Source organism: Natator depressus, chromosome 2, assembly GCF_965152275.1.
Source record: "Natator depressus isolate rNatDep1 chromosome 2, rNatDep2.hap1, whole genome shotgun sequence".
In the NCBI taxonomy this organism is placed as follows: Eukaryota; Metazoa; Chordata; order Testudines; family Cheloniidae; genus Natator; species Natator depressus.
Window position 1 is genome coordinate 9,035,282 of NC_134235.1, and position 27,776 is coordinate 9,063,057.

Sequence of the window (27,776 nt, forward strand, 5' to 3'; positions counted from 1 at the left end):
TACTTTCATAATCCCCCCCCCACTTGTTTCCCCACCTAGCTTTCTATATTTCCGCTTTTCTTAGCCACAAAGAGCCAGTGTAACCCCCTGATCCATGCGTGTTGTGTCCCCCATCTCATGCCTGATCCACGGTGGATGTGAGTCTGCCACAGCCCCAGCTACACAGAGTGGCCGTACCAGCTCCTCCGGCACAAGTGATGCCCCAGCCCTCTGGCAAATTGATCCGCCCCGCACACGTTAAGGTGTCAGAGTGGATGGAGGAAGTGAGTGTTGAAAATCCAAGCACCAGGGGAACCAATTGCCTCTCTTTCAGAATGGGGCGGTCTGCTTGCACGCGGCAGCCAAGCGCGGTCATGCTGCCGTGGTGAAGGCCCTGCTGCAAAGGGGGGCAGAGGTGGACGCTCGAACCAAAGAAAACTACACGGCCCTGCACATTGCTGCCCAGCACTGCAAGCCACTGGTGGTACAGACTCTTCTGGGCTTTGGGGCCCGGGTCCAACTCAAGGGAGGCAAGGTAGGGGCGAAACTTGGGGTGTGACTCTTCCTTGCAGGCTGTGTAACCTTAGTTCCTGCTTTCATAATCAGTGCTTCTTTCTTACTTCCTCTGCTGTAACAATACCGTGTTATTCCCAATCCCCCCTGGCACCCAAGTGGGTTGTGTTTTCGATGCCCTCCCTATATCAGAGGGGTACAGACTGCCAAGTGATCGGGATCTTTGTGGGCTCTGCTGGGATTTCATTCACTGACACAGAGCTCTGCTGCATCCAATTCCAATTCGAATTTGCCCCGATCGGTTTTAAAAAGCCAGAAGGCTACTCCAGGCTCCCTCTGAACCCGGTTGTAGTGTTGTTGCAAACGTACATCAGGTGGCGCCACAGCACCACCCGCCAGCAGCGTTTTCTGCACCAGGGAAGAACAGCTAGCCATGTGCCTGAACTGTGGGGACTGGCTAACACGGTCTCTCGCCAGCTGGGGTGTGAGAGCCCTGAGCACACTCAGGGAAACCCATCTGAAATGGGACACCCTGGGATGGATTGTTGCTGGCTGGGGTGGGGGAGTTATCAGTGTGTACCCCCAATAAAGCTAATGGGACCTGTACAGACAGCTCCTCTGGGCTGGAAATATTCCTCTTCATTTGTATGATGCTGGAACAAATAGAAAGACATTGTACAGATCGGTTAAGCACCACTTCCGTGGGACACGAGCCGCTAGCCATGGTGTAAATGCTTCTGAGGGATGGAGGTTGTTAGGGATTTATAACAAGCAGTGACGGCAAAGCCCCTAAGAGCGAGATCTAAAGGCAGTGGAATATTCTCCCAAGGGAAGTGGCAGAGGCTTTGTAGCCAAGTATAAAAGACAGTAAGTATATTTGGGATATAGAGGTGAAATATACGTATTCATGAGTATTGTGACCCAGGGCCTAGAGGCCTGTAAAATATTCAGCTGAGCCACACAAGGCTTAGGCCTGAAACAGGTTAGCATGACTATACTGAAAGATAACCTGGTGCCGATAAAGTGTAAGATCACAGTAAAAGATATGTTAAGTGCCGATGTTCGGGAAACCATACAGCAATAGACTGGAAAATATGCCACAATGTTCCAGTTAATACCGCAGGATACCTGAAACTAACATTTTGGGGAATTCTGTAATAGCCTCTAGTTTCTATGGTAACTCATTGATGTAGATGTTACTGACAATAAGGGGGTAGCCACTGAGAAATGGGACACCCCTAAATCAGTGGAATGTGGATACGGATAAGTATGGAACCCTTATGCATATGTATGAGCCTTAGCATGTGTAAGCATGACACAGGATAAAAGGTGTTGTCAGGCCTGTGTGCTGGCAGGGATGGGGATGGGGGAAGACACACGAGGAGATGCCAGGACACAGAGCCTGCACTAGGCATAAACAGACTGAGCAATTGCTCAGGGCCCCAAGCAGCTCAACAGGGCCCCCTATTAATTATTAGTATGTGTTGGGGGCAGAGCAAAATATTCCTGCTTAGGGCCCCCAAAGGGGTAGCACCGGCACTGCCAGGAGGACAGCCACAAATGATGATGATGATGGGAAAGATAATGACTGGCACTCCGGGGTTCTTCAGCAGGAGATGTGAGTGATCAGTCATAAGGCTAAAAACTTTATGCCCCCTCTCTATCTGCTACTGGATTTCAGTGTTTTGTGCCATTGTTTATCTGCATAACAGAATTGTTGATAACGGCGATGTAATTACTTGTGAAGTTTCTGGGTGTCACTGGCCTCCGTGTGCTCCCGGGGTGTCTCATTCTGACGATACTGGGAATAATCAACATGGGAGACATTTAGAAGTAGCTTCTGCAAAGCATTGAAGAATGTGGAATCCTACAAGTTTGAGATGGAAGGATCTCTTGGGTCATCTAGTCCACACGTGGTGTAGGCAGCCATCCTGCAATGGCCCACACAGAGCTTTGCCATCTCTGCCAGAGCTGGGACTGATTTTTTGGTTCAGTCGCCAAACCGAAAAATCAAAAACGATTCCATCTGGTTTTGTTTTCCAGTTTTTTACCTTTTAAAATATGTCTTTACATTCCATTGAAGTAAAATTCAAAAGGGAAAGTTGTTCTGAATTGAAAAGTTAGAACGTTTCATTTCAAAAACAACCCAATGAAACATTTCAACTTTTTCAGAAAATTTTTGTCGTCGTTGTTTTTTGCGACCAAAACAATTAGGCAAATTCAACACAAATTTGCAAAAGGTTTCAGTTGACCCAAATCTACATTATTTCACTTAAAAAAAAAAATTTCTTTGAAAAATTTTGCCCAGCTCTAACCTCTGTTTTGTTGTGATTCTCCTTGGTTTAATCCCTGCAGCTCTCAGAAACCAAGCTATAAAAAGCAGGCTGAAACGAGCAGCATGGTGTGCTAGCAAGGTAGCCATGGGGATCTTGTAGGTAGGGAGATGGAGCTAACCTACCTCAGTCTGATCCTCACAATGACAGAAATCCCTGGTGGTTTGAGAGCCTGTCCGACACAATAGAATTGCAATTTATTTAATAGTTATGAGGTTTTATCTTGGAAAGAAAGTGCTAACTGGGTTTGGTTCCAGGTGGTGTCATAGCTTTATACATTCACCTTTGACTTCTGGATAAATGAAATCATATAAATATGACCAAAGCCACCAGATCTGGGGTTTTAGAAGGGAAAAGGGAGAGCTCCTTCTCCTACCTTGATGATGACTCTCCCACTAGTCTTGAGGGGAGGGTAAGAAAGGGTTGACTGATTATTGTGGACCAGTTTGGATTTCAACATGGCAGTCCCATGCCCTGCAATTGACTGTGAACTCTGCACCAAAACACCTCCCGAACTGATACAGTGTCATGATGTGACAGGTCCTACCATGGTGTGGTGATGATGCTTTAATTCTTCAGTGACATCATCACAACAAGAGCTGGATAAAAAATGAGGGGGGAAAGGAACGTGAACATTTTCTCAAAACAAAATCAAAATTCAGAAAATTTCTGCCCATGGCTCAATGACCTTGTGCCATGGGATAAGGTTTGAAGGTGGCAGCCCTAGATCAGGGGCAGGACTGGCTGTCAGGCAGAAGGCGTTCATGCCACTCATTCTGGACACTGGAGCTCGGGGAGGCTAAGAAGACTCCAGGTGTCCCAGGGAGACTGAGATTGACAATCATGGGTTCTGAGAAGTGTATGAAATATACCAGGCCTGATTCCCCCCTGCTTTACACCCTGTGTGCTAGGTGGTTGTGAAACCTACCCAATCAGAAGGCCCCCATGCTGCTCCCCCTTGCACAGGGGTAAGTGATGACGCAGGGTGCCAGACACCAAGGAGGCTCAGGTTGAGTGGATGTAATAAGAGAAGACAACGCTGTTCCACAGGGCTCTGAGTCTTCTTCTGTGTCTCCCCCAGGCCCAGGAGACGCCTCTGCACATCGCAGCCTGCATCCACGAGGGGGAGAAGGTGGCAGAGATGCTGCTGAAGAGCGGCGCCGACGTCAATGTGGAACAAGAGGTAAAGCACGCAGCCACGTTCCTGGGGGCAAAGAGGGAGGGGCTGGATCCTGCTGGCATGTCACTCATTTCAGTGCTGCGCTCTGGCTGCAGAACGGTGAGACGGCCATGCACGTCGCAGCTCGCCACGGCAACCTGAGGATGATCAAGGCCCTGATCGAGGAAGGAGGGGAGCTCACCTCACAGTCCAAGGTAGGTGGCCCCCAAGGCAGCCGAGACCCACTCAGTCTCTGCCACATGTCCCAGGAACCTTCTGTGGGAGAGACCAGGAACACAAGACTTGCCAGAGCAGATCAGACCATTGGCCCACCAAGTCCCATATGTTGCCCCGTCAGGAGTAGCCAGTACTTGCGTGTGTACTGAGCACTGGTTCCAGCGCACCCCCAGCAGCTGGGACCATCCAGCCCACGGTGGGCCAGTGATGATCATTTCTTCAACCTCAGTCTTATCCCATTGGGATTTATGTCAGAACTAAAATATGTCTTAACATTAACATGCACAAAGGGTTAGACCGATCTGTCAAACAAACCCGGATTGCTCATTATTTAGCAGTTATGAGGCCAAGTAAAATAACCAGGTGATGGAGTGAGCTGTGAATACATTGGCCTGTCTCTTCTGGACAGCTGGGCTCACACAGGAATTAGGTTTTAAGTGTTTCAATGAGCTCGCCGGTCTCCCAGTCAGCTCTGTAGCCCCCCTCCGCGCAGCTGGGTCGGCCTTGTTTCGATGAGCAGTGTCCGATCTGGGGAGACCCCAGGGCTGGATGATGGAAATGCAAAGCTGGGTGGGCAGGAAGCTTGGTGCTGCTTGCACTGCTAGGCTCAGCTTTTGCCAGCGTCCACATTCGCAGGAGCATTACAATTCACCCCAAAACCAAATGCACACAACTGCTTTCTGGTTCGTGGAGAAAGCCGACCTAAAAAGGCTTGTAGCCCTTGGGTTTGTGCCCTTTTGGCTTCTCTCTGGTTAGAAAGGCAGCCTGAGAGCGTTGGGCTTTTGCTTTTTAGTGTCTGTTTTTTACCTTAGAAATATGAGTGTCGGTGCTGCTGCTCCTTGATTTTGCTGGAAAATCTCTTCAGCGTTTCAGAGCATGTGCCACTGAACAGGTGGGGGGAGGTGGATAGTTAACGAAGACTTCCTTTCTCCAGACTAGTAATTAGCTATTGACTAGAAAGAGCTGCTGTCAAAAACAAGCCAGAAAAGACTTTGAAATGGTCTCTTCCACTCTTGATTGCTCAACTTTACTCTCTTGACTCTTGTGACGGGATCATTTCTGTCGCTGTCCAGTTACCACAGAGTATTGAGGGGCAGACAAAACCTGTGGAAAAAATAAAGAAGGGAACTTGGGGGACTATTCAGGATTCCTTTTTCCATCACAAAGTTTTGTGTGTGTTTTTTAAAGGGGGCATTGGCCCAATATTTTGAGTTTGTTTGTTTTTACGGGTTACTTTTACTGTCTCACAGCTAGAAAGGCTGATGTAGCAGGGATCAATCCTGCTTAGCGCTTGGGTGTGGAGCCAATAGGAAATCCCTTGTATAGACTCAGTAACCGTGTTCATACTAATGGTTGGTCAGCCCGGTAGGGGAGAGTCATAGACAATGATCCTGAAACTCAAAGGACCTTAAATTTCAGGCAGAGCCCTTGGCACTTCTGTAGCATGCAGGACACCATCCACAGAACAACCTCTATGATACACACTCGAGGCATGTGACTCTCTGCGCTGTCAGTGGATGTCTGAAGGGAACTGAGAGCCTAAAGGAATGGGGTGGTTTATCCCCCTTTAGCCTTATTCGGGTTACAGACCTAGAAGTGCGGAGGCTGAAGAGGGAGGAGTTTAGAGCCAGGCTTAAGGGATGGTTCTCCGCATGTGGCTGGGTCAGCTGCCACCATGCCTGGCAAGGTCATTCATTTCTGGGAGGAGAGAGGGAATGAGGATGAGATGGGAGGAGATTGGGAGATGGCGCGTGCAGTACCAGAGACAGCCCTGTAAGCGAGGCAGCCGCCCATCTGAATGCCCCTTTCCTGCCGGCAGGCTGGAGAGTGCCCCCTACACATCGCCGTGCAGCACTGCCACCTGCCCGTGGTGGAGGAGATCCTCAACTACCTGGCCACGGAGAAGAGCCACGCGGAGGCCTCCGCCTGCGTCAACCAGGAAAACAAGGTGACCAGGGGGAGAGGGAGGGGCCTGTACATGAGACGGGCCCAATGTCTGGGCATGTGAAACAGAGCATGCTATGTACATGTGTGGGGGGGGGAGGGGTGACATGGCATGGGGAATGAACCCCTCCTAGCCAAGTCACAGAAACACCTCTCAAACTTGTCACCCTCTCATGGGGACAGCCAGAGGTGCTCACATTCTATCAGTAACCCACTCCTATGGCGAGGAGGAGGACTATGTGGCAGAGTCCCTATTTGTCTGATGGGCACCGGGTGAGGATGGCAACAAGCACCCCAGGCCCACCCCCAGCATGATAGATAAGGCCACGGGACTAGGCTGATACACTGGGCATCAACTCAATTAGCACGTGGCATTGTAAGATGGCTTTATTTGTAGGACCCTCCACTTCCTCTGAAGGCTCCCTTCCCACCGCTACCCTCCACTGGGATGTCCAGTCCCTTCCAAGGCTGGAAGGTGTGGCACAGAAACCTGCTTTTCAGTGGTGGTACTAGAAACCACTTCTAGGGTCTGGGTCTGCCCAAACTGCCACTTTCTGCCCAGAAATCCTCCCACCCTTTCTTGTCCCCTCTCCCCACCTCACTCTGCTCTGGGTTCCTCTCTATGGCCCTGATCCTAAGTCAACGGAAAGACTCTCACTGACATCCGTGGGCTTTGGATCAGACCCTACAACAGCGGATGGGCTGTTGTTCAATCTCCACATTCATACTGAGTTCGTTGGAAGACTTGAGGCAGAAGGGCAAACTCCTGCTGAGTTGTAGCCCCTCTATGGCGAGATCAATGACCTAGCAAGGGAAAAGGCCGTTTTTGGCTACCACTCATGAGCATGGGAGAGCCTTGAACACAGGGTAGGATAAACTGAGAGTAGCCTCCATGCAGGGGAGCTGTAGATGAATAGGGAAGAATTGGAGGAAGCTGGCCAGATTCCCTTGTTTGCAGGACGTGGTTTCCTGTGCTTGCCCAGGCTCTGTGCTAACCCCAAGTGGTTACAGAACAGTGCTGCGTGATAGCACAATCAGAGGTGCTGGGTGCATGTGCTGTTTTGCTTGTTGTGTTTTGGCTTGTACCCTTTCGCAGGCAGGGGAGACACCCCTCCACCTGGCTGCCGCAGTGAAGAAGGACATGGTCCACTTTGAGGGGGAGGAGACCAAGATCATTGCCATGCTCATGGAGTACGATGCCGACATCTCCCGTACCACGAGAGTGGTACGTACGAGCCTGGGGCCCCTGGGGGAAAAAGGCTCAGTGGATGTATGCCATCACTGTTTTTGTTATCAGCATGTGGGCCGTCTGCCGAGCTCCTTCCAACAGACTGAACGGAACTTCAAAGTTAGCAAAGTTGGGGGCATGGGTTTTCCCAGACCTATGAAGCTGGAGTTTATTCTGTGTCCTGTTTGTCCTGAAGACTCCTGGCAGAAGGGTCGTTTACTCAGTGGGCCACATAGGGAGTTATTGGCAAAAGTGCCATTGTCCTTGTTAAAGCAGCTTATGTGCTTAGCTCTTTTGAAAACAAGCCCCCACGCAGTCACTTGGATACGCAGTCACTTGGATACAGACTTTAGAAAATAATTACAAACAAAACTGTATGTTTATGACGCACATTGATATTTCTATGCATCCTGATGGATCCCAAAGCACTTCCCCCATTCTAGATGCACCACACCAGCAAAGCACAACCCCCTCTGAGGTGGAGCCCATCACCTGGAGAAACAACCAGTGCAAAGCATGTTGCACCATAGAGGAGAGGAAAGAGTTTTGGTTCAGGACCCCAGAGCAAACCCTTCCCTTCATGGTCTATGCATAACAGGCAGGACATTTGTTTTTAAGCTGTCCCCCACTCTTGCCTGGGTGGGTGGCAAAGTTGTTCAGGCTAACTGGGTGCACGGAGAGAGGTTTCTCAGAGTCCCTTTGGTTATTTCTGTGTTGCAGTCCCTTGAGACCCCTCTGCATTACTGCGCCCGTGTGGGCAATGCGGACGTCCTGCTGGAGATGCTTAAGCACATTAGCACCAGCCGAATGCAGCAGTCCATTAACAAGCAAGCCAAGGTATTTCTGTTCTGGGCTGGGACCTCACCCCTGCATCTCTGAGGGGAGCATTTCCCCAGCAGGAGCAATCACCAGAATAAAGTTTAGCTCAGGAGAGTTCCATTGCAATGTAAGCGAGGTGAGGGAGTTCTGCTCCACACTGAGCAAACTGTGCAAAAATCTAGACCTTGTACCCTTCATCATCTTTGACTTTGAATAGCCAGGGAAATGGTAAATAGCCAGCATGTCTTGATGCTGCTAAACTGACATGGATGCTGAAGAAAAATCCTTCCCAACTAGGCAAGTGGCAGGCTATATTCAGTTGTCAGCAGAGAGAATACCCACTAACCATAGATAACCGCAGGGTGCCTTGACTCAACTCTTTACACTATAGTTCCATGGGATGGTTCTTGGGGTACCCAGAGCATTGAGTCCCCTGCTTACCCCCTACTTGCAGCATGCAGGAGTCTGGCTTGTAAGCTCCCTGACAACACTGGCCTGTCAGCCACCCAAGCACTCTCCTCCAGGCTATGCCAGTTCTGTTTTTGCCTGGCAGGTTAACAAGAGGTGAACCCCAGTCCCTGAGTCCCCTTGGAGCATTCCCCTGTGAGACTCAGCTCCTAACACTGGCTACTCAGAAATCCCAGATCCTCTTCACGCAAAGGAGCCATGTGCCCCAGTTCACCAGTTTTACCTTTAACCACTGAAATAAAGCAGTCTCTGGTGGTGTATTGGCTTGGAAAGCTCTAGGGGGGCAGTTGTCCCAGGAGGATGGTGACGGGTCATTTGCCCCTAGGCTGGGTGGGTAGTGGTGAAGAGTCATTGCCCTCTGCCGGCTCTTTGGCCGACATGGAGTGAGCTCATGGCCTCAGTCCCTTTCTGAGGAGATGGGTGGCCACGTCACAGAGCCACCGGCACAGCAGGTGTTAACTGACAACCACCCCAGAAGAGAAGGGGGGACTTACTGAGGTACCATATGAGTGCCAGAGGTGGGTCCCTCCAGAACGCATTGGCAAGGAAGGCGCGTGCGGAAACTGGTGCTGCCATCGTCTTGTGGCTACACGGAGCTTCCGTCACTGGGGCTGCTAGTCCAGCACCTTTCACCACCACTGAATTAACAGCATTTCTGAACCTCAGAGAGCGTTGACTCTCGAGGGCTGTGACAATAGCGGGGAAGGGACAAAGAGCTAAGCAGGCCCCGTCGCTCCCTCCCTTCTCTAGAATGACTGGTCCCCGTTGCTGGTGGCAGCAGAGCGAGGACACACCGCGATAGTGAAGATCCTGCTCCAGCACCACGCTCGTGTCGATGTCTTCGATGAGGTAGGGGACAGGCGCCTCCTTGGTGTCACCACAACCCTAGTTCTCAAAGGGGTGTGGCGGTCTGAGTGCGTGCAGGGGCTGTGGGAGAAGGAGGTACGGCTGAGGTGAGCTTAAATAAGGTATTTTACATACAGTATAATACAGTTTAGCATTCTATTACATCTCCCCCTTTAAGTTGTACATTCCTACCCCTTACAATATTTACACTATCACGCTGTCTTTGAAGTTTGGGACGTATCAGTCTGTTACGTTTCTCTGAAATGTACTGGCTTTCTAACTACAGAACTCGAACCCTGTAGTTGCAATGACTGGCTGTGGTCAGTCTAGAATCCTTGAGTCGTTGTCTTCTTGTTCTTCATCCTCCCTGTGTAGAGTTTGCTCTGTTGATTGTTCTTTCTGAGAAACAAACTGTAGCTGTTCGTGGTTTCCATTGAGCTCTCCAGTCTTGGTCTCAAGCACATACGATCTGGGTGCTCAATTTATTTTTCTTCACGGCAGCTGGAGTTGTCCATCCTTTCTCTCCATCCAGTGTGACACGAACACAGTCACCAGGCTCTAGACCAGCAGTTCTGTAAACTGAATGATGTCTGTTGTAAAAGTGTTCACAAGCTCTTAGAACATAAGAATATATGAATAGGCAGACCAGTGGCCCATCTAACCCAGTATCCTGTCTTCCAACAGTAGCCAATAGCTTGAGAGGAAATGAACAGAACAGGGCAATTATCAAGTGATCCATCCACTGTCATCCAGTCCCAGTATCTGACAGTCAGAGACTTAGAGACACCCAGAGCATGGGGTTGTATCCTTGATCATCTTGGCTAATAGCCATAGATGGACCCTATCCTCCATGAACTTATCTGATTCTTTTTTGAACCCAGTTATACTGTTGGCCTTCACAACATCCCCTGGCAACAAACTCCACAGGTTGGCTGTGTGTTGTGTGAAGAAATACTTCCTTTTGTTTGAAACCTGCTACTTATTTTCATCAGGTGACCCCTGGTTCTTGTGTTACGTAAAGGGATAAATGACACGTCCTTATTCACTTTCTCCCCACCCGTCATGACATTATAGACCTCGGTCATATCCGCCCTTGGTTGTTTCTTTTCCAAGTTGAACAGTCCCAGTCTTTCTACTCCTATGGAAGCTGTTTCATACCCCTCATCATTTTTCTTGCCTTTCTCTATACTTTTTAAAATTCTAATATATGTATTTTTGAGACAGGGTCACCAGAACTGCATGCAGTATTCAAAGTGGGGGCATACTATGGATTTATATAGTGGCACCATTATATTTTCTCTGTTATTATCTATCCATTTCCTAATGGCACCTAACTTCGTTAGCTTTTTTGACTGCTGCTGCAGCACGCTGAACAGATGTTTTCAGAGAATGATCCACAATGACCCCAAAGTCTCTTTCTTGAGTGGTAACAGCTAATTCAGACCCCATTATTGTGTTGGTATAGTTGGGATTTAATGTTTTCCAACATGCATTATTTTGCATTTACCAACATTGAATTTCATCTGCTGTTTTGTTGCCCAGTCACCCATTTTTGTGAGATCCTTTTGTAAATCTTTGCAGTCAGCTTTGGACTTAACTATTTTGAGTAATTTTGTTGTCATCTGCAAATTTTGCCACCTCAATGTTTACCCCTTTTTCCAGATCATTTATGAATACATTGAAGAGTACAGGTCCCAGTACAGATCCTTGGGGAACACAGCTATTTATCACTCTCCTTTTGTTTCCTGTCTTTTAACCAGTTACTGATCCATGAGAGGACCTTCCCTCTTATCCCATGACTGTTTCCTTTTAGCCTTTTTATCTGATTTGGCTACTCTCTTCATGTCTTGCCACTTTGGAGACAGATTTTTTTCCAAAGTTGGAGCAGCAGTTCTGAGTTGTCTTCCCACCAAGAGCTGTGCTGGACTATATCCAGTAGTTCCTACTGATGTTGATCTGTAAGTCAGAAGAGCAAGGAATGGATCTTCCTGCTGTAGGATTTTCTTGGCTGTCTGTACTGCTCTCTCAGCCTCTTCTTCGCCTGTGAGTAATGTGGACTGCCAGTAATAGGATCAAAATCATATTTCATTGGGAACGACTTATGTTCTGTGCAGTGAATTGTGGTTCGTTGTCTGTCACTAGTTGTTCTGGAATACCAAAATGAGCAAAAATGAACCTCATTTTCTCAATAACTCCGCAACATGTTATGTCTTCCAACTACATTATTTCTACATACCGGGAAAAATTGTCTACAACTACTAGGTAATTCACATACATCTGCAGCTAGTCTCTTCCAAGGTCTCCCTGGCAGGGGTGTTCTTGTTAAAGGTTCCATGTGTTGTGTTTGGTTGTTAGTTATGCAGTGTTCACATGCAGATACTTTATTCTTTGTCCTTGCTAATGTCCAGCCAGTCCTTTTACCGAGCATAAAGTGACTGGAGGAGCATGGGGGTATCTCTGAGGTCAAATACACATAGCTTGTTGACTTGTTCATAACCTCCATCGCCTTAGAACTCCTTTCTCCCAAGAAGCCTTTCCAGAGTAGCCCACCAAGGGGAGAAATCTAAATCTCAAACCAGTCATGAAATAAACTTTATTCAAATGCAATGAACAAGAAACATGTGAAGCAAATGCCATAGATGATTTGCTCCGCCTGGAAAAACTATGTGCCATCTTTCCCGGCCACTATCTTCTCTACCCCTTACCAGCTAGCTGTGCTTTCAGATTAGTTAGTTTGTAAGCAACTTGGGGCAGGGACATGGTTTGTAACACACGGGATACCTATGATACTATGATACTATGTACATATTGTGACAGGGTCAGGCCAGATGGCTACAAAAGAGTGGTCGAAGGTAGACACATTAGTTCCAGGTTAAGCAGGTCCCTTTTCCCTGGGTAAAATAACAAGGACTATTCCAGAACACTCAGGAACTTTCTAGAACTAATTAAGGCAGGCAGGCTAATTAGGACACCTGTAGCCAATTGGGAAGCTGCTAGAATTAATTAAGGCTAATCAGGAAACCTGGTTTAAAAAGGCTCTCACTCCAGTTAGTGAGGTGCGCGCAAGGAGCTGAGAGTGAGAGGGCATGCTGCTGGAGGACTGAGGAGTAAAAACGCTATCTGGCATCAGGAGGAAGGTCCTGTGGTGAGGATACAGGTGTTGGGAGGAGGCCACGGGGAAGTAGCCCAGGGAGTTGTAGCTGTCACACAGGTGTTACACAAAACACTATAGACAGCTGTGATCCCCAGGGCCCTGGGCTGGAACCCAGAGTAGAGGGCGGGCCCGGGTTCCCACCCATCCCCCCAACTCCCTATTGGATACAGGAGGAGTTGACTTGGACTGTGGGTCCCACCAGAGGGGAAGGTCCCTGGCCTATCCCCCGACCCACTAGGTGGACCAGCAGAGACTGTGGGAATTGTTCTCCTTCCTTTTCCCCATGCTGGCCAGTGATGAGGTTAGCTGAGTGAACGGCAGATCTCAGCCACGAAAGTGGCTAAACTGAGGGCTATTGTGAATCTCTGAGGCGAGCAAAGTCCGCCGATAAGCGCAGGACCCACCAAGGTAGAGGAGGAACTTTGCCACAATATATAGGGATTGTTACTCTGCAGGCAAATCTCTGTTACATATTTGGCTTCATGCTGTTCTGGCCAGAGAGGGTATTAAAACTTTCTTGGTGCAGTAAAGCTACTACAATAATTCATGTGCTGCAGACACCACACAGTGACCACACAAACTCCCACCCCTGGATAGCGGGGACTAGAACCCATATCCTGAAGCTCCAGAAGCACAGGCCTCTAGCATTTGATCTAAAAGAAAGTTCCTTTGGCTGCTAGTGGTAGTAAGTTCTATGTGCTCTCTGGGGTCCAGCCATTGGAGGGCAGTATCTATCTAAGGGCTTGTCTACATTAGCCGCTGGATCGACGGGCAGCGATCGATCCAGCGGGGGCCAATTTATCGCGTCTAGTCTAGACACGATAAATCGACTGCCGAGCACTCTCCCATCGACTCCGGTACTCCACCAGGGCGAGAGGCACAGGCGGAGTCAACGGGAGAGCGTCAGCCATCGACTTACTGCAGTGAAGACACCACGGTAAGTAGATCTAAGTACGTCAACTTAGATCGATTCCCCCACCCCCAGCGTAGACTAGGCCTTAGATACGTATGTGGTTCCCATCACACTCGTATCTGAGCACATCACAACCCCCTCTGAAGTGGGGCACTGCTATTATCCCCATTTTAAAGGTGGGGAACTGAGATGCAAAGGGTATGTCTACACTGCAAAACAAACCCATGGGAGCAAGACTCAGTCTGGATCAGCTGGCTCACTCTCAGGCTAAAAATAGCAATGGAGATGTTCAGGCCCAGGCTTAGAGACCCTCCCCAGGTGTCAGCCTGAGCTCAAAGCTCTGCACTGCTATTTTTAGCTCCACAGCATGAGCCCAAATCCACTGACCCAGGCTCTGAGACTCATTGCTGTGTAGACATATCCAGAGAGGGTAAGCAATTTGCCTAATATCACACAGGAAGTTATTAGTGGAGCAGGGTCTTGAACCAAGGTCTCCTGAGTACTAGTCTGTCACCCTAACCACTGGACTATTCTTCTTATCATTCATGCCTTTACACAGACACACACAACACTTGCTTGACTGCTTTGACTATGGCCAAAAATGGTCACGCAGCAATGGTTTCATGGCAGAGTATATAAAGTGTCTGGAGCACACAGGAAGGTCCTGTGGATGGGAGGTTATTAAAATCCATGGTTCCAGTGGCCCATCTCTCTGATTTTCTGGTTCACTGTGTAACCGCAGCAGCTAGCTTTGTGGTTTTGTTTGCAGCACGGGAAAGCAGCTTTGCACCTGGCCGCAGAGAACGGCCATGACCAGATTGCAGACGTCCTGCTGTGGCACAAGGCCTTTGTCAATGCTAAGACCAAGCTGGGCCTGACACCTCTTCACCTCAGCGCTCAGAACGGCTACAACCATTTAGTCAAGCTCCTCGTGGAGACTCACCTGGCCAGCATTGATGCTATGACCCTGGTAAGGAGTGGCTTATAGGCGCAACCAACCTGCACATGGGTAGGAGCTTGGCTACTAAGGTGGCTCTCTGAGTGGAGGTGATTGCCGATTGAAATGTCGCACAGTGAGCAGCCTTCAGAGTCAGAGGGGTCGGATCAGTATGCAGACAGGGTTTAGGCTGTATCAGATTAGGTTGTATTAGATTGTAGCTACTTATGCTAACTGTTACTGACTTGCTGTTCACCCTGTTCTCTGCTCCTTTATTTGGTTTATTCCCTGTTGTGTCATGCCACGTGCATAGACTGTTAAGCTCTTTGGGGCATGGAGCATCTCTTTGATATGTGCGTACAGCGCCTAGCACAACGGGACACCGATCTTTGATGGAGGCCTTTAGGTGTCACCATACTATACTATTAATAAATAACAATAGTGGCAAAGAAAGTCATAAGGGACCAGCTTTCTAGGTCCAAACTCTGTGACTGGCTGAACCCAGACAAAAAACTGCCAGATGTCAGGGCACTTTTAAAAGAAAAAGACAAATTCTTAAGCAGTAGAAACCCAAAGGGCTGCTAATGCTGATTCAGAAACAGACGTTCTCAGTCTGACCGAAACAGGTTTTGGGTACAAAAGATGCATGGATGGACATGAAACCCTTCTGTAAGACTTACGTTGTAAGGACAAAAATAAACCCACTTGTGAGCCTCTGAGGGAGTCCAGTAAAAGCTATCCTCAGAGGGGTTCAGTTAGATACTAACGGCCCAAATTCTCTCCTTGTGCCCATTGCCGACCCTACTTCAATCAGAGCTTACATCTCATTAAGAATATTTGTTCAAGTTTTCAGCTAGTAAATAAATGGCTCCAGGCCCAGAGGTGAGGAGGCACAGAGCTATGTAAAAACAGCAAAAAGGGCCTTGATCATACCATCAGCCAAGCCTGCTTCCTTCCAAAGGACAATCACTGGAGTGCTTGGGATAAGTTTAGAACTGCAATAATGTGAACCTCCGTCAAGGCTCCCTGCAGCTACCAAAATTAAGTCTGCGAAGATGTGGTTTCTGACCCCATCCCACCCTTCATTTAACCTCCAACTGTGTCCTTTCTACCACTGCACTGTGCTGTTTATTCAGGGCTGATACATGGTGTGAAGTTCATACATGGTAAAGTCCCTTATATGGCTGGGGGAGCAGTCCCCTGGTGCAGGCACTGTGGAAGATGGTTGTAAGGCTGCCTTCCGAGGAGGACCCCCCCTTTGCAAACCCTGCTGTAGGAGGTGTGCAAGAGGCAGGTCTGGGAGCCAGAGGGATGTGTCAAGGGTGGGCCCACAGTACACAGTGCCCCCACTGCTTCCCTGGGCTCTCCACCCAGCCCCCCTGGTCCCAATGCCCCCGGGTCCTGCTGCCTCTCCCACCTTTGCCCCAAGCTCCCTTCTGCAGCCTCGCACCCCAGGCCTGCCCTGCTCCTTGCCTCTTGACCATGACAACCCCTGACCACGGAGCCCCAGGCGGTCGCCCATGTCACCCACCCATAAGGTCGGCCCTGGCTTGAATCTGACTGAGTTAGCACGTGTTAAAGGCAGGGGGCCTTGAATACACCAGGTTTTTCGAAGGTGTTTGTTAGCACGTGCTAACATCCCCCCTTTAAATCCTAGACCTCGTCTTCACTGGGGAAAGAGGTGTATTGTTAGGCAACACGAGGTAACGGACACAAGGTAAATCCTAGTGGATTTACCTACACACAAGGCAGTGTGTAGCTTTCACATGTGTTAGCTGGTTGAGGTACAAACCCTAGGCTCCTCCAGAGCCTTCACCTCAGTTTGCTAATGGATGGAAGCTACAAACTGCCTTGCCTTCAGTAGGACCTTACCGCGTGTCAGTTAACACGTGGTACGAAAACACCTCTTTCCCTAGTGAAGACACACCTTGTAGGCTTTAAAAGGCCAAAAGCAGTCTCTGCCCCAGAGCAGGCGTCCACGTGCACTCGGATACCTACAGGCCTGCCCTCTCTCCTGGTCTTGTGTTGCCTCCTTGTGGGAAGCCGGCGGGGCAGCGCCACGTGCTGAAGTGTGTTTGGCTTTTCTTCTGGGGCAGACCAAGCGAACCCCTCTGCACCTCGCTGCGCTGACCGGCCAGCTGGACGTGTGCACCAGCCTGCTGAGCATGAGCGCGGACGTCAATGCCACCGACATGGTAAGTCTCTCGCGTGTGGATGCCAGCGCGCTGTCCTGGCCCCGCAGCGAGGCACTGCAGCCTGCACCGGGAATCGTGTTTCACGAGCTCTGTTGAAACAAGCACATATCTCGGAGCAAAACATCCTGCAGCTGCTGCCGCCAAAGACAAAATAGTTTCCTTTCTCCTTGAGCTCCTCAGGCTCTTTCTGTCTGGATAGGACCCAGTGTCTCATCATTACTCACAAGCCTTCTCTCCCCATCCCTGTTTGATTGCTGTTTTCCTTTGCTGATGCCGTTAAGGTAGGGGGACCCCATGCAATGGTGGCTGGGTGCTTGATGCCCCTTCACCAGTTACTGCTAGTCCGTCAGCAGAACACCAGCTCCAAAGCTCCTAGCCCCTGGGCCTAGAAATCTTTTAACTCCCCCAGATCATTACACTTTGCTCTCCTATAGCTTGTGCCTTCCAAGGATTTACAGGCATTGAGTTGAGGTGGTATTATCCCCATTTGGAAGCAATGAGATGAAAGTTGTCTAAGGATTGGGATTATAGCCCATGTCTCCTGAATCTCCACTCTGTGCCGTAGTCATTAGATTGTCCTTCCTCCCCAAAGGAAGCCTCACCACTGGGCACTGCATACTGCCATCCAGCTAGCTCTCCGTAGGTGTATAAAGGGCAGGGTATCCCATGGGTTGTAACTTTCAGGAACCCTGCTCTGTTTCTAATCTATTGCTGAATTGAATTTGATCAGCCGCTTGCAACTGTCAGATGGCAGAAGTACCCCGTGAACCACTCTGCCACAAGAGCCACCTTCTGACCCCTCTGGGGGAGAGTGGAGTTGTTTCTGCCACTGACTCGCTTTGTGACCTTGGGCAAGTCACTTGACTGCTCTGTGCCTCAGTTTTCATAGACATTAAGGTCAGAAGGGACCATTATGATCGTCTAGTCTGACCTCCTGCACAATGCAGGCCACAGAATCTCACTCACCCACTCCTGCGATAAACCTCTCACCTATGTCTGAGCTATTGAAGTCCTCAAATCATGATTTAAAGACTTCAAGGAGCAGAGAATCCTCCAGCAAGTGACCCGTGCCCCATGCTACAGAGGAAGGCGAAAAACCTCCAGGGCCTCTTCCAATCTGCCCTGGAGGAAAATTCCTTCCCGACCCCAAATATGGCAATCAGCTAAACCCTGAGCATGTGGGCAAGATTCACCAGCCAGATACCCAGGAAAGAATTCTCTGTAGTAACTCAGATCCCACCCCATCTAACATCCCATCACAGGCCATTGGGCCTATTTACCATGAATAGTTAAAGATCAATTAATTGCCAAAATCATGTTATCCCATCATATCATCTCCTCCATAAACTGGGGTCAGGGATCATCTGTAAACTGGGGTCAGGGATCATTCAAAGGGCTCCTATGGGGCTTAATTCATTGGAGTGTGTGAGCTCCTTCAGTGGAAGATGAGCTAGAGATGCCACGGCTTGTTATTGAACTGGGGGGAGTGCTTACACCTCCCCACGCCAGACGTCACTTTTCATCACTCACTGCTCTGCTTTGTGTCCCAGGCTGCTTTTCCCCCTGCATACAGATATTTTATTGCAAACATTCTGTGCTGGCTTTTACGACCGGATACTTCACTTGCTGGCCTCTTTCCATTGCTGATTCTTGTCATTCTCGCTATCAGTTCCTCCGCTAAAAATAAAGATCAGGAGCATGCTGGAGGAGCTCTTTTACCTGTTGGGGAGCAGGAACGACCAGGGGGACCATGTGGAAAACAAGGGGGAAAAATAAAACGTAAAAGACAAAGGCCACCAATTGGTATAAACTGCTGTTGTTAATAGCGCCTTAGCTTAAGAGCATGTTCAATTGTTACTTTATCTTTTAAAAAGAGATTGTTTTGTCCTTCACAGAGATCTTCTTGGCATAGGGAAATTGGGGGAATTTTTGGGAGCTGATTCCAGTTCTCTGATTCAATGGCCTGGTCTGTGCCTGCCCTGGCATGAATTAGAGCAGACTGGGGGCTGCACGGGCTTATACCAATGGCACAAAATTCTTAAGGGATCACCTGCTAGCTGAGGATGGGGGAATGGCATAGTGCTCTGCCCTGCCCTCACCTGACATGCCCACTTTGTTCCTCAGCATAACCTCTTAGCTGGGGGTGGGGGCGGGTGATACTGGAGTGGAACTGGTTCTGCCAGCTGAGACCTCTCTCCTGCTGGAGGAATTCTGGCCAGAATTTGGAGACTGTTATCGAAAGAGGCTGTCTGGAGAGCCCTGGAGACTCAACTCCCGGGTATTGATGCAGAACTGGTACAGCAGGGTCAGCCAGCATGCACACTGCCCCATACCACTGTGCCTTGACTGTAACCTGGAGGAACTTCCTCCATTGGGGAGAGGTTACATTGCTCTCCATGGCCCATTTAGTCCGTGAAGCCTCTGCGGAGACCCTCAAAAAAAAAAGGCCAGTCAGCGCTAATCATATAGGAATGGTAACTGCTGACCCGCTGCTAGTGCTGAGATCCTGAGGGCCCCCACTGTGAAGTACCCTGGGAGTCTGTGTGTAAGAAATATAAGAGATTATCCAACAGCAGCCCAGCTTGCAGGACACTTAGAGGGGCCTGCACTGATACTGAGTTTCGCAGCACAGCCTCGTGATGCGTTGGTATTACATGCGTTGCCCCTTTGGCCCAAGCAGTTAGCCAGAATTCAGGGCCTTACCCGACTGCTGCTGTTAGGATGAGAAATAATCAGGTTCATGTACACGGAACGTCCACCAACGTCCCGTTTCCCTGCATGCAGTGGAAACAAACAGCAGGCAGCTTCCTTGCTCTGAAATCCCCCAGCCTGCCTCTCCAGCAAGCTCTGTGCCCAAGAAACTCTACCTCCCCTTCCTCTCAGGGCCCCACTCAGAGCTGCTTCCCGCCTCCCACAAAAACAGCCTGCAGCTGTTACCCTCCCAGATCCGGGACTGTTTTAAAACTGGAGTTTTATTAAATTTAGTATCAAAAAACAAACACGCACACTTCGACGAATCCCCAGCGCTGCTGAGTCCTCCTGGAGCACACCAAAAACTCTCCTGCTGTCATCTAGGCGGGCCCCTTTGACCTCCTCAGCAGACCTTCGGTCCTTAAAGGGACAGGGCGCAGATGCACCGAACCCTGACATGCCCTGACGAGTGCTTACACGACCAATATCCTAGCCCCAGCATTCGCAACCAAAGGAAACCCCTCAGTCCACTGAGCGCAGCACCACTGTGCACCATGACATTGCCGTGCTGAGCCCCATCACTGTGTGTTGGCGCGAAGTTGGAAGAGGCGGACACCCCATTTTAAAGAAGCAGCAGCCCCCTTGCTTAAAGTCAAGGGGAGGGGAGGTCACAAGGGGTCACAGAACCAGCAAACGATATATATTTAAGTCGACCTGGAACACGGAAGGGTGCACATTAGGCACTGTTTTACCAAAGTTGCTGCTCCCAAACCTTGACAGACCCCCCCTTCCCCCCCCCCCCCCGCACACACCCACACACACACACACACTTTCTTCAGACCTCTTTAAGCGCTGGCCGACCCAGTTATTCCCATTCAAATCTAGCTCTAAACTCACCCAGTGTTCTGGGCTATGCAGAACCCGACCCATCTCCAGGAATGTCAGGTAGGATTCCATGCAAGGTTGGGAATAGATGCCCTGGCAAGGCTCATTAGCACTCTGTTAGCCACCGTCCTGCTTGGTAATTAGCAAAGGCTGGAGCGTAGCCTGTCTAGTGAAGATGCACTGATTGCAGAAACTCACACGGGCACTGCCACGGCCTGGGTTATACCTGTGGCAGTGCAGGCTTCCTTCTCCGCCTTCGTGCACACACAAGGCCACCCGTGCCTCTCACTGAGCGGCCGGTGTTTTAACTGCTTTCTAAACCCCTGCCCCTACTCCATCTTCACCAGCAAGTCCTGCTGTCGGCTAGCAGCCTAGAGACGGCCCACAGGGGAGTCAGGCCAGGCAGCTTCTATGGTACTGTAGTTCTATGTGCCTGTGGCTCCATGGCAGCAGGCCCACACTCAGAAAGGGCCCAGGTGTCCGGACAGTGGCCCTGCCTCCCCTCCCTGCACTACCTGCGCTCTGCCCCAAGGCCCCACCCACTGCTCGCTCTCTCCTCTTCACCCCCTCCCTGCTGCCTGAACCCTGCCCCTGTGGCCAGGGGCTTGGCTGGGCAGACTCTCTGGGGCCACCAGGGTCTGCCCCACTCCCCAGCGCAGCTCCAGCTCTGGGCAGTCTCTGATTCCTGCCACCTATGGGGCCCCTCACACCACCCCAGCCGAGCCACCTGTGGGCCCCCCACCACCACCACAGGGGCCGGGCCAGTCTTGGACAGGTGTGGGGGGAAAGTGCGGGGGGCTTGGCTGGGCCCCTCCAGGGAGGCAGGTGGGTCCTGCGGGAGCCTGGCACGCAGGCCCCGCTCCTGCTCTGGCCTGGCTGATTGCGCCGCTTCTGAGTAGGGTTGCCAACTTTTTAATCACACAAAACCAAACACCCTAGCCCTGCCCCTTCCCCAAGACCATGCCCCCTGCCACGCCCCTTCTCCGAGGCCCTGCCCCGCACTCATTACATTCCCCCTCCCTTGGTGGCTCACTCTCCCCCACCCTCACTCACTTTCAGTGGGCTGGGGCAGGGGGCTAAGGCAGGTTCCCTGCCTGTCCTGGCTCCGCACTGCACCCTGGAAGCAGCCAGCGGGTCCGGCTCCTAGGCAGAGGGGCCAGGAGGCTCTATGCGCTGCTCTCGCCTGCAGGCACGGTCTCCGCCGCTCCCATTGGCTGATGTTTAATATATTGTGCACAGAATTTCAAAATTTTTGAGGCACAATTCCCTCAGGAATATGGAGTGGTGTGCGACTGTGATGGTGGGACTGTGAGGAGGGTGCTTGGCTGTGGGGGGGCGTTGGTCAGGCAGTGTGGTGTGCAGGGAGCTGTGTAGTTGTGGTGGGAGGCCAGTATGGGGGCCTCTGGGGGGGGGCGCACTGGGGATAGCGAGTCCAGGGCGGCGCTGGACATAGGGATCTGTAGGAGAGGTCTCTGGGCAAGGGGGCGCTGGGCATAAAAGGGGGGCACTGTACAAAGGGGTGGTGTGCTTCAGCGTGGGCCTGCCCCTGAGGGAAAGGGGCACACTGGCAGCGCAGGGCTGGGTGGACCAGTGTGCGTCTGGCGATTGCCGGTTTGTAAACCGTCCCCTCGCTCTGGGCGGAGCAGGGCCACCCCTGGCGCACCATGCCCCATTGCCCCTGGCCAGTCCCTCGCTCCGGGGACCAACTCCCCCATTCCCCTGCACTGTGCCCCACTGCCCCCATGGGGGCCCACAAATATGTTCGGCGCTGGGCCCACAAAAGTTTAATCTGGCCCTGGCTGCAGGTTCACAGGTATCTTAGGGAGCAGTGTCAGGAGCCAGAGAACACAGGTAAAATTCCCCTCATGTTTTTGATTTTGCTAATGCCAAAAGCAGAGAAGGGACTTTGTGCCCCATAGCCCCATGCCCTGCTTTGGCCGCTGAATGAATGCTGCCATCAGATGATGCAGCAGGTACACAGGATCTTGGACAAGAGTCTTGGCAGGTGAAAATGCTTTTCCATTCAACCCTCACAGCTGTGTGATTGATTTTGTTTTCAGTCTCCAGCTGCCTGACCAAAAAATAGCAGCTCTACCCCCGAAAAAACATGACCCTTTAGGTACAGTCCAGGTGGCCCAGGGCTGAATTTCCAGTCTTTCTTAGAGAAGCTTTAATTTGGGGAAATTTTTGCCCTTCAGATCTGAACTTGTGAATTTGAAAAATGTCCCCCCTTTCGCCCTGGCCTCTAACCTCTGACCAGGCCCACCCCAGAGGAATCGAGACACAACTAAGCCCCAAAGCGGTTCGCTGACAGGCTGGGGTCTCACGGAGCCTGGCTCTGTTTTCCCCTCAGCAAGGACAGACACCATTGCACCTGGCCGCTGAAAACGACCATTCGGAGGTGGTTCAGTTCTTTCTGAAGCACAAGCCGGAACTGGTGACTTCTGCCAACGTGGAAGGTTCGACCTGTGCCCACATAGCTGCCTCCAAAGGCAGTGTCGCTGTGATCAAGGAGCTGCTGAAGTTCAACAAGGTGGGGGCGACCACGGCCCGCAACAAGGTGAGTCCCTGCGGCGGTGTCCCCTTGCTATGGTCCTGTCCAGTGGGGCAGTGTCACACGCACAGAGCTGACCTAAGAGTCTAGATCTGTGCCTGTTTTGCTATCCCTGAGGGATTAGGAAGCTGGGAGTTAAATGTTAATGCAGGAGTGAGAGTGGAAAAGGGAGAACTCTCCACGGGCGGTCTGTGGGGTGATTGTGAAGCTGGTGCTGGACCTGTATAGAGAGAGAGGATTGCACCTCCTCTCTCCTCTGTGTATGAGAGCTCAAGCAGTGCCCAGCTGGGACCCAGAGGATCATTCTCAGTGCCCCAATTACGCATGCTTAAGGCTAAGATTGTATCGCAGTTATTTTTAGTAAAAGTCAGGAACAGGTCACAGGCAATAAACAAAAATTAACGGAGCCTGTGACGGGGGGAGGGGGCAGGGCTAGATGGGGGGAGGAAGGAAGTCCTATGGGGAGGGGGGCCCGACAAGCCGAGCGCTTGCCATGGTTGGGAGAACAGCCCCAGCTCCAGCGGCCACAGCAGGGGGGAGAGGGCACAGCCATAGGGGGCACACAGCCCCCGTTCTGGAGCTGGCCGCAGCTGTGGGACAGGGGTGTGCAGCCCTGACTGCAGCCCCTGCCAAGCCCCGGAGGGGAGGCACACAGCCCTGGGAAGCCGCAAGGGGGGCACACAGACCCGCCTGTAGCTCCTGCCGAGTCTGGGACACTGCAGGGCTAGGGCACGCAGCCCCCGCTGCAGCCTCCGCCAAGCCCGGGATGCTGCAGGCCTGGGGCGCGCAGCCCCAGCTGCAGCCTCCGGCGAGCCCGGGACACCGTGGGGCTGGGGTGTGCGGCCCTGGCTACAGCCCCCGGCAGAAGCCACAGGGCTGGGGCTGCGGCTGCGGGGTCCTGGTTCCAGCCAGCCCCAGTTGCAGGGCAGGGACACACAGTCCCGTCTCCTCCTCCTCCTGAAGTCCTAGAAGTCACGGAGGTCTGTTAAAGTGACGGAATCCACGTCTGCCGTGACCTCCGTGACTAAATCCTAGCCTTACGCCTGCTGCATGGCCATGCTATCAGAGTCTTTGCTCCACGGACAGCGGGCATCCCAGGAATAGTCATCCCAAAATATGGGATGGCAGCAAAATATGAGAACACCATTACCTTACTAACTGTGCTGCCTCCGAAACGCAGAGAGCTTGTATCCGCCAAAGGAAATGGAGGATAGCTGGCAGCTTCTGGAATCAGCTCTCCCCTAGGGCGGGTGCAAAGAGGCAGACGTTGCATTAGTTGCCTCTTCCAACGTCACCATCCAGACACGAAGGAGGTGAATAACCCCAGTCACTACGCACAACGTGATACTTCACCACTTTGCTTTGATAACACGGGCCTGAACCATAAATTTTGGATCCAAATCTAACCTTCCCCAAACTTCATGAGCATTGGGGCCTGGCTTTTTGGTTTGGCCCATTACGGAGATAGGAACCAGCTGAGAAGTTCAGATCCAGCATCCCCAAAAGCATAAATAGGGGAACCCCTCTGACTTCCTGCCAGCCTCCAGGAGACATGGGGGCCTAGACAAGATCCTAAAGGGAATGTGCCTGCAGGTTTTAGTAAGCACGGTTTCCCCTTCCCCTGTCTGCTGGCATTGCTACAACTGTCAGCTGGTTTTCAGTAATGCATTAGTTGCATCTGCCCCCTTTTATTTATTTAGTATGTAGCTAATGTACATAGGGCTTTGCTTGCATGGGAGGGAATTTGCAGTGTGTCCTTTGCAGTGAGGTCGCCGGCAGATCTCTTTGAGCCCTGTTTGTCACGCCAAACAGGAGAGTGCTGAGATTTCAGTCACAGTTCCCAAGAACTTCCCCACTCCCCCAGTTTAAACACACCTGTCTGCCCCTCTACACTCTCTCTGTGGCCTGCACGAAGAATCGTAGGTTGCATCCTTAGGGCAAGTTAGCGCTGAGAAGACCCAGGCTTGAGGCATTTGGAGGAGAAGCCTGTGAGAGAGTCCCACACCGTCCTGATGCTCTGTGCCGTTGTGGTGTTATAGGCAGGGAGCTCTGGTACCTCCCTTGGCCCTTGCCTCACAATCTTACATGCTGTGATCCCTGCAAGGCGAGCCCACTGCCAGCTTGCTCTGAAGCTCAGACACTGCACATGGTTAGTTACCCACCCGGTCTGTCTTTGTGTTGCAGACAAACTACTCCACTCCTCTGCACCTGGCAGCTGCTGGGGGGCACCGTGAGGTGGTGAAGGTCTTGCTGCAGACGGGAGCCTCGGCAGCGGATGAGGATGGCGTACGTACCAAGGGCTCGGCTGGGCGGCTCCCAGTTCAAAATGCAGATGGTGTGAACGCAACGGGTGCTGGCTGCCCTCTTTGGCCAACAGCTTGGGCCCTCTAGAGTCAAAAGCATGAGCTGCTGGGGGCTGTAACAACCCATCCTCCGTAATCAGCACAGAGGGGACTGGTAACACCCACTTGCCCCCGAGTGCAAATGCCCCTCCTTCATTTCAGGCTGCATGCTCAGAAGGGCATCTCTCTTTGGCAGGGAAAGGCGCATCTACAAAATTTACATTCACATCCTTGTGCCTCTCCTTGATGTGCACCTCTGTGAATGGGGGCAGGAGTCTGAGCCCTTTCCCCTTTGGGAAAGGCACTAACATTTCGCTGAGATGCTGAAGTAAAAGCATCCCTATTGTTCTTTCCATCTCCCCCCATGCCCCCCAGTTTGTCTCTTGTAGACTAGTCCCAGGATGGTGCCATGCTGTGATTGTAGTGTGGTGAGTTGTTTAATTCAGGGATGAAGGGTTAAATTTCTCTGCCCCTCGCAGCAAAAGGGCAGTGATGTTTCATTTATAAAGAACCAGCCTCCTCTTTCTTCATGACTCCTCGAACAGTTCCAGGCTAAGGTAGCTCTCCATTCGGTGGCCCGTTGTCCTGAATGCCCAGCCAGCCTGTGACACCTTGAATTATACCAGCGGTTCTCAAACTGTGGGTCGCGATCCCCTTTGAGTGGGGTCAGCAGGGCTGGCTTAGACTTTCTTGGGCCCCGGGCTGAAGCCTGAGTCCCACTGCCCAGTGCCGAAGCCAAAGCCTGAGGGCTTCAGCCCTGGGTGGCGGGGATCAAGTTGGGGCAGTGGGGTGGTGGGCAGGCTCAGGTTTTGGTCCCCCTTCCTGGGATCGTGAAGTAATTTTTGTTGTCAGAAGCAGGTTGTGAAGTTTGAGAACCCCTGAATTATACCATCATATCATGGAGCTAGGCCGTGCTGGGAGTGTCAGAACCTCAAAGAATACGAGTAGACCCCAGGAGGCCTTTCAAAGGCTCTGTCCCTCACCCAGACTTCCTCCATTGCTGTGATAACACTCTGGGATTTGCACCCGGCCTTGCCTTCTGATGCTTTTCCTCTGCTCCTTATTAGGAAGGAATGACGGCAATTCACCTGGCGGCCAAACATGGGCACATCAGTGTCCTGGAGGCCTTAAAGGGCAGCATCTCCTTGAGAATCACCAGCACCAAGGTGAGTGCATGGCTGTTGGCTTTGCACAACAGGGGCCTTGTTGCCTATGGCATGGGTGTGGCTATGTTGTGAAAACAGCCGCTGTTTGGACACAACTCAGGTGGTGTTTGTTGTAACTGGGTCAGAGGTGAGGGTCAGGACCTAGTTGCGTGTCCAGCGGAGACAGGGCTACACAGCAAAGCAGGGAAGTGCATGGGACACATAGTTATTGGTAATGGTTAGTCCCCACTGTGATGGGCACTGTGTGTACACCTAGTGAGAGACAGTCCCTGCCCCAACGATCTTGCAGAGAGCCCAGGCAGACAGAAGGTGGGAGAAAGGAAGAATTGGTATCCCCATTGTACAGATGGGAAACTGAGGCCCAGCGAGTGCGAGTCGAGGTTTCCAAAGGTGACTAGTGATTCTGAGGGCCTCCATTTTTGGATGCCTTACAGGGGCCTAATTTTCAGAGGGTGGGTGCTCAGCACTTCCACAAAATCAGGCTTGTTTTAGGGCTCTCAAGTTGAGCACCCACTAATAGAGTGACCCAAAATTGTTAGTCCTTTTTGAAACCTCGGCCAATGGCAGAGAAGGGACTAGAACCCCATGCTCCTGGCACCCAGTCACATCCCTTAACACAGACCCTGCCTTCTATTGCTTTGTCAGGAGTCGTCTTTTCCTGACGCTGCCCAGAGCCTTGCGGCGTCAACTGTGGATGCCAAATGCAGAGGATGCTTCCTGAAACATGTATCCCCAAAAGCTCCTTCTCCTCTTCCAACTCTCATTCTTTCACCCCTTTCTTTGTTTTCGTTCCTGTCATTCTCATGTCTTCTGTGACCTCTCCCTTTTAACCTTCTTCCTTCCAGCTGTCAGGCATGTACTGTGCTTTGATCGGATGCTAAATGAGAGTGCTCTGGTTCATTTAAAAGAGCAAACCTCGTTTGTTTTCCCTGAACTGTGGATGTGTTTTTCTTTCCCTTCCAAGACAGGATTTACTGCCCTTCATGTGGCAGCTCATTATGGCCAGCTGGACTTCGTCCGAGACATGCTCGCCAGGGGATTGGCCACCATGCACAGCGAGCCTCCCAAATTCACCTCCGAAGGACAGCAGGTCAAGGAGCAAGGCAGTGAGGTAATACCAGCAGCCAGCCCCAGGGAGGGATAAGGGACAAGCTGACACATGGCATCCCGAACCCACTTGTCTATTTCCATGGAGCCAAATAACATGGGGGCTCGTGTTACTGAGCCATTTGATTTCACTGTGTGGTAGGCCCAAGTCCTCTCCTCTGTAAACAAGCTTGGCAGAGGAGTGCTCTGCTGCAGACTGAGTCCCCCTCCCGGCTGCTGCCGCTGTATCTCAGAACTGCCCGAGTAGTTTCCATATCAACTGGACTCTTACTCCCTTCTGTGCTGTGGCTCTAGCCAGTGAACCTT

The 27,776-nt window shown here is 51.3% G+C and overlaps 1 protein-coding gene across 8 annotated transcripts in view; it reads left to right on the top strand.

Annotated features, from left to right (window-relative positions):
* Positions 1–27,776, top strand: part of LOC141982068 (uncharacterized) — a 75,839-nt gene that overhangs the window by 35,651 nt on the left and 12,412 nt on the right. For 4 of the 8 annotated variants that reach the window (XM_074943777.1, XM_074943778.1, XM_074943779.1 and 1 more), the window contains exons 10-22: positions 314–514; positions 3,907–4,008; positions 4,101–4,199; positions 6,041–6,169; positions 7,262–7,390; positions 8,114–8,230; positions 9,431–9,529; positions 14,363–14,563; positions 16,627–16,725; positions 22,655–22,861; positions 25,040–25,141; positions 26,265–26,363; positions 27,328–27,474. In XM_074943777.1, the coding sequence (XP_074799878.1) occupies positions 314–514; positions 3,907–4,008; positions 4,101–4,199; positions 6,041–6,169; positions 7,262–7,390; positions 8,114–8,230; positions 9,431–9,529; positions 14,363–14,563; positions 16,627–16,725; positions 22,655–22,861; positions 25,040–25,141; positions 26,265–26,363; positions 27,328–27,474 (1,731 nt within the window). The remainder of the gene's footprint in view (positions 1–313; positions 515–3,906; positions 4,009–4,100; positions 4,200–6,040; positions 6,170–7,261; positions 7,391–8,113; positions 8,231–9,430; positions 9,530–14,362; positions 14,564–16,626; positions 16,726–22,654; positions 22,862–25,039; positions 25,142–26,264; positions 26,364–27,327; positions 27,475–27,776) is intronic. The other 4 variants (XM_074943776.1, XM_074943781.1, XM_074943784.1 and 1 more) reach the window with 2 other exon arrangements.